The following is a 4516-nucleotide window of genomic DNA, read 5'->3' on the forward strand; positions in this document are numbered from 1 at the left end:
CTCCCCTGGCGATCCCTTCCCCCTGAATGAATAAACATATCCCCCTAACCAATGTCTTCCACCCCCCTTATCAGAAGCCCTCTAGATTCGTGGGTTCAATTCAGAACCTTCCCCTGTCCCAGAACCTTCTATACCCCCCCTATATAAGTATCCTGCTAATAAAGGAATCGGCCATTTTGCCAGACATGTAACCTGTGTGCGTGTCTCTTTCCCAAGCAAGATGCCCGCTGGGTCGGATGAATTGGCATATTCCCCCCAATTCGTCACACACCAATGTATTACCTGACATACCTGCTCATGAATATTTTGATGCAGCAAAGTGCATATGCACATGCCTGCTTTGCAGCATTAGAGCCACACTGCCTGACTACTCTGCCTGACTACTCTGTTAGAATTGACCATGTGTAATCTCTGCAGCAGCACTTAGCCTGCACTTGCACATGTTTGTAGCTGGGCTTGTTTTCCTCCCAAGATTGTACCTTGTGATGAATTGTGCAGATCGTCCTGTCTTAGGATGCCAGGCAGATTTCGAGGGGGAGGAGGGGGTGGCCCCTTACAGAGAAAGCAATCTCTTCTGTTCTCTTTGAGATCATCCCGTATGTTGGCATACAAATCATCAGGACTGTTGTGAAAGCTATATGAGTCTTCCTCTTCTTGATCTTCATGTTCTGTCTCCTCTCTGCTGTCTCTTACATCATCTTTCTTTTCCTCATCCACTTCAGCTTTGTGTTGGCATCTCGATCCAATTTCATATTGATCTCCGGGGTTCTGCTTGGCTTTTAATACTAAAGAATGCATTATTTCATTTAAAATTTGCCATCTGGAAACATTTCCCATTTCAAGGATTCCCACAGAAACAACACAATGGCTAATAAAACTTTTATGAACTGATACAGTAGAAAAGCTGTCAAATACATACCATCAGTGAACAGCTTTTTAAATATTTACCAAATGAGCAGTGGAAGTTTTCATTGTACCTTGCTACTCTGATACATGCCATCTTCATGTTTGCAATGTTAAACTCTTCTAGAGCTGCTGTCAGAATGAAATCACACACACTTTCCTTGCCTGCATAATTTGTATTACTTGATTTTCAATGTGGTACAGTGCAACACTTAACAAAATAAAGCCACAGTTCACATATCTGTGGTACTTGTTTTTATATAATGGGGTTAGAGTGCTTTCTCCTTAAAATGAAATAAACATTGCCCATGGGAGACATAAATGTACACCTGTGGAAAGAGACCTCTTCTGCCCAGGTGCCCAAGAAGGCCAGTGGCATCCTGGCCTGTATCAGGAATAGTGTGGCCAGCAGGACATGGGAAATAATTCTTCCCCTGTTCATCACTGGTGAGGCTTTACCTTGAGTACTGTGCCCAGTTCTAGACCCCTCAGTTTAGGAAGAATGTTGTAGTCCTGGAGCAGGTCCAAAGAAGGGCAACGAGGCTGGTGAAGGAACTGGAGCATGAGTCCTGTGAAGAGAGGCTGAGGGACCTGGGGTTGTTTGGTCTGGAGAAGAGGAGGCTCAGGAGAGACCTCATCACTCTCTACAACTACCTGAAAGGAGGTTGTAGAAAGGCAGGGATCAGCCTCTTCTTACAGGCAACCAGCAATAGGTCAAGAGGACACAGTCTCAAGATGCACCAAGAAGGTTTAGGTTGGACATTAAGAAGTTCTGCACAGAGTGACTGGCATTGGAATGGGCTGCCCAGGGAGGTGGTGGAGTCACCATCTCTAGAGTGTTTAAGAAAAGACTGGATATGGAACTTAGTGTCATGATCTAGTTGACAAGGTGGTGTTGGATCATAGGTTGGACTCGATGATCTCAGAGGTCTTTTACAACCTATCTGATTCCACAGTTCTGTGACTGCCTTTAGTAGCCCATGGACCACAGAACAAGAACACAGTGGAGGGATGTGAAAGTGTACATTTTAACTGCTATGTACATCATTAAAATTTTAGTCGTCAAGATCAGTAATATAACAGATTAACTACACAAGTACATCAGCAGACTTTACTGAACCCTTGAGGTAGCTTGCCATTCTGCGATATCCTTTTTGCCTTTCACCATTGATTCAAATGTGAGGTCAGGGCATTTAGCTGGCTAACGTGGCCAGCTGTTACAATTTGTGTTCTTCTTCCGTGTGTACACCCTGCAGTGTTCACATATACAGTGTGACAGAGACACTGAAAATTTACCAGAGCTAACTTGTTTTTTCCAAGTGTCTATCATCTACCTATATGCACTAAAGCAACCAGCTTAAATTTAGCAAATCCTTTTCATATGTATGAGACAGTTAAAAAGATAAAATTGTCAACAAGATAGAAAGAAAATAAAATCTAGCTTTATAGATCCATGATACTCTTAAGATATTTGCAAAATATAAGCCATCAATAAATGCAAATAAGCAACTTTGTTTGCAGTTTTCAAGGGGAATGCATATGACCACACAGATCATCAACAAGCTTGTCATCAATTTATCAAGCTGCAAAATGTCAACTATCTGTGCCTCCGTACAGGACTTGACTGCACCTGTAGGCAGTGCCTCCCCTTATCTGAAGGCTCTTCTCTGAGAACTTGGAGAATTCAGCTCTTTTCTAGGTTCAGAGTAAGGATGATAAATTTCCAGGATTTACAAGGAGGTGTGGTTGCACTGAGGTCTCTCTTGCTGAGTGATAACTTTGTTATCACAGCTGAGTCCCTCAACTGCCTTCCCCTTCTCCTAGGGCATCTGCCTTCCCTGGAAGTTGCAGTAGCATGTGCAAGTTGAAAGTGTTTGAATAATTTGCCCTCTCTGTCCATAACATCAAACACTTAATACAGCACATACCGATACTAATAAAACTATCTAAAAACATGACTTACCCATGGCTGGTTGAGTTTCCAAGCCTAACATGAGCTCATAAGTGTTATTGTCTTCTACTTCCTCCCTGCAATTGGTGAAATTATTTGCTGCGTTAACCTACAAAGAAAAATAAAGAAGAATATTTGCTGTAGTGATATCATCTCCTACCTTCACACTTTGCTACTGTTACAGTATTCAACATTCTACTAGGAGGAAAGTGGAGACAGAAACATCAGCACTTGCAACTATGTAATGATACACATATTTTGGCGAAAGGAACACATGTATCTGAATACATGTAAAGGACACAAGGTTCTGCCAAGAAGTGACACCAAGTTTGCACAGCAAGAATTGAAGCTAATTCATCTTTACCTAGAAGTGCACTGGGCTGTCCCAAGTCTGCTCCCAGCTGTGAAGCACTCATAGATAATGAGAAAGATCAGTAACAGAAAAACATAAAGATCGTAGGACATGACTCAATAGCTCAAGGGTGTACACAGTGCAAGAAATCTCTAGAGAGCTCATTACAAACAGTTCCTGTATCCCAGTGGTTGGTACCAAAAGCCGCGTCTGCACTGAAAAACCAGAAATGGGACTGCAAAGAATGTCAGCAGTTCTACCTCAGCAACCAAATGTGGCTAAGTGGTTTTTTGTTCCTCTAGAAAGTTGTTACGTTTATATAGCGCTATTCAAAATTAGCCTCAGGAGGGTCAGAACAATCAGTTTTCTAAAACATAATCAATGTATTTCTTCAAGCAGAAGAGATGCAAACCTCTGGTCACACACAGCAGTTAAAAGCAAACCTGTATTACAACTATAGACAGTTTTGTTGTCTTATAGAACATACATTTGTTAATTGTTGATTTTCAGAAACAACTGGAATTTCAAAAAGTGATCTTTTTTTGAAGAAACTCAACAGGACCTTGATTCCTATGTAGATGGGATATGAAACTATCCCTCACAGACACAATGGAGCCCTCAATAATTATTCAGGAATTTTGCAGCACAAAACTCTGGGGGTTTGAATACATCAACCCCAAAGCAGGCAGGGAAACAGCATGGTCCATATATCATCCAGACTACACAATTAATTACAAGCAGAATAGTGGACTGTGGACTTCACAGTCAAGAGGAAGAACTGGTATGTAGTTACACCATTCTGCATAGCACAGGAACTGATTCTGAGGAGCTCATGCCAGGCTCTCAAGAAGTTTGTTCCTAGTATCCTACTGTCTCCTGGCACCCACAACCACTGTTCTCAGGGCCAGAGCTCTTGTTGCATGAAAGAGGAAAAAATTTTGAGAAACAGAGGTTTTTTTCTGAGGAACTGAGAATGCCTTCTTTCCAGCAGCTCTTGCACACAGCCACTTCATGAATATCAGTTTGGAGACAGTGCAGCCATCAGACGGCACAGCAGATGCCTCCCTGGCCTGCTTTGTTGCTCTAAGGATATGCCTGGATCGCCACACAGCTATGCTTGCCTCCAACAATAAACTATTAATCTCTGCCTTCTGTGCCCATGCAATGTGTGCATCAGTGAGAGAATCCTGTTTTTCTTGAACTTCCCCATCATTTTTGTGCTTCCTCTATATTTTGCAGAAACAGGATGCTTCTTAAAAGCCCCAAAGTTAGAGCTTTGCAGAATACTTATTTTCAAAAGATTTAGGCCT

The 4516-nt window shown here is 42.1% G+C and overlaps 1 protein-coding gene across 1 annotated transcript in view; it reads right to left on the bottom strand.

The window, feature by feature from the left end:
- Positions 1–479: 479 nt before the first annotated feature.
- BANK1 (B cell scaffold protein with ankyrin repeats 1) overlaps positions 480–4516 on the bottom strand; it is a gene marked incomplete at its 3' end in the record, with an annotated part of 115697 nt that continues 111660 nt past the window's right edge. Inside the window, exons 8-9 of the mRNA XM_027894453.1 lie at positions 2867–2963; positions 480–785 (exon numbers count right to left, since the gene is read on the bottom strand). Coding sequence (XP_027750254.1) covers positions 480–785; positions 2867–2963 — 403 coding nt within the window. The remainder of the gene's footprint in view (positions 786–2866; positions 2964–4516) is intronic.

The sequence above is a fragment of the Empidonax traillii genome, unplaced genomic scaffold, assembly GCF_003031625.1.
Source record: "Empidonax traillii isolate 1590-97213 ecotype Southwest subspecies unplaced genomic scaffold, ASM303162v1 scaffold427:size767076, whole genome shotgun sequence".
Taxonomy (NCBI): Eukaryota; Metazoa; Chordata; class Aves; order Passeriformes; family Tyrannidae; genus Empidonax; species Empidonax traillii.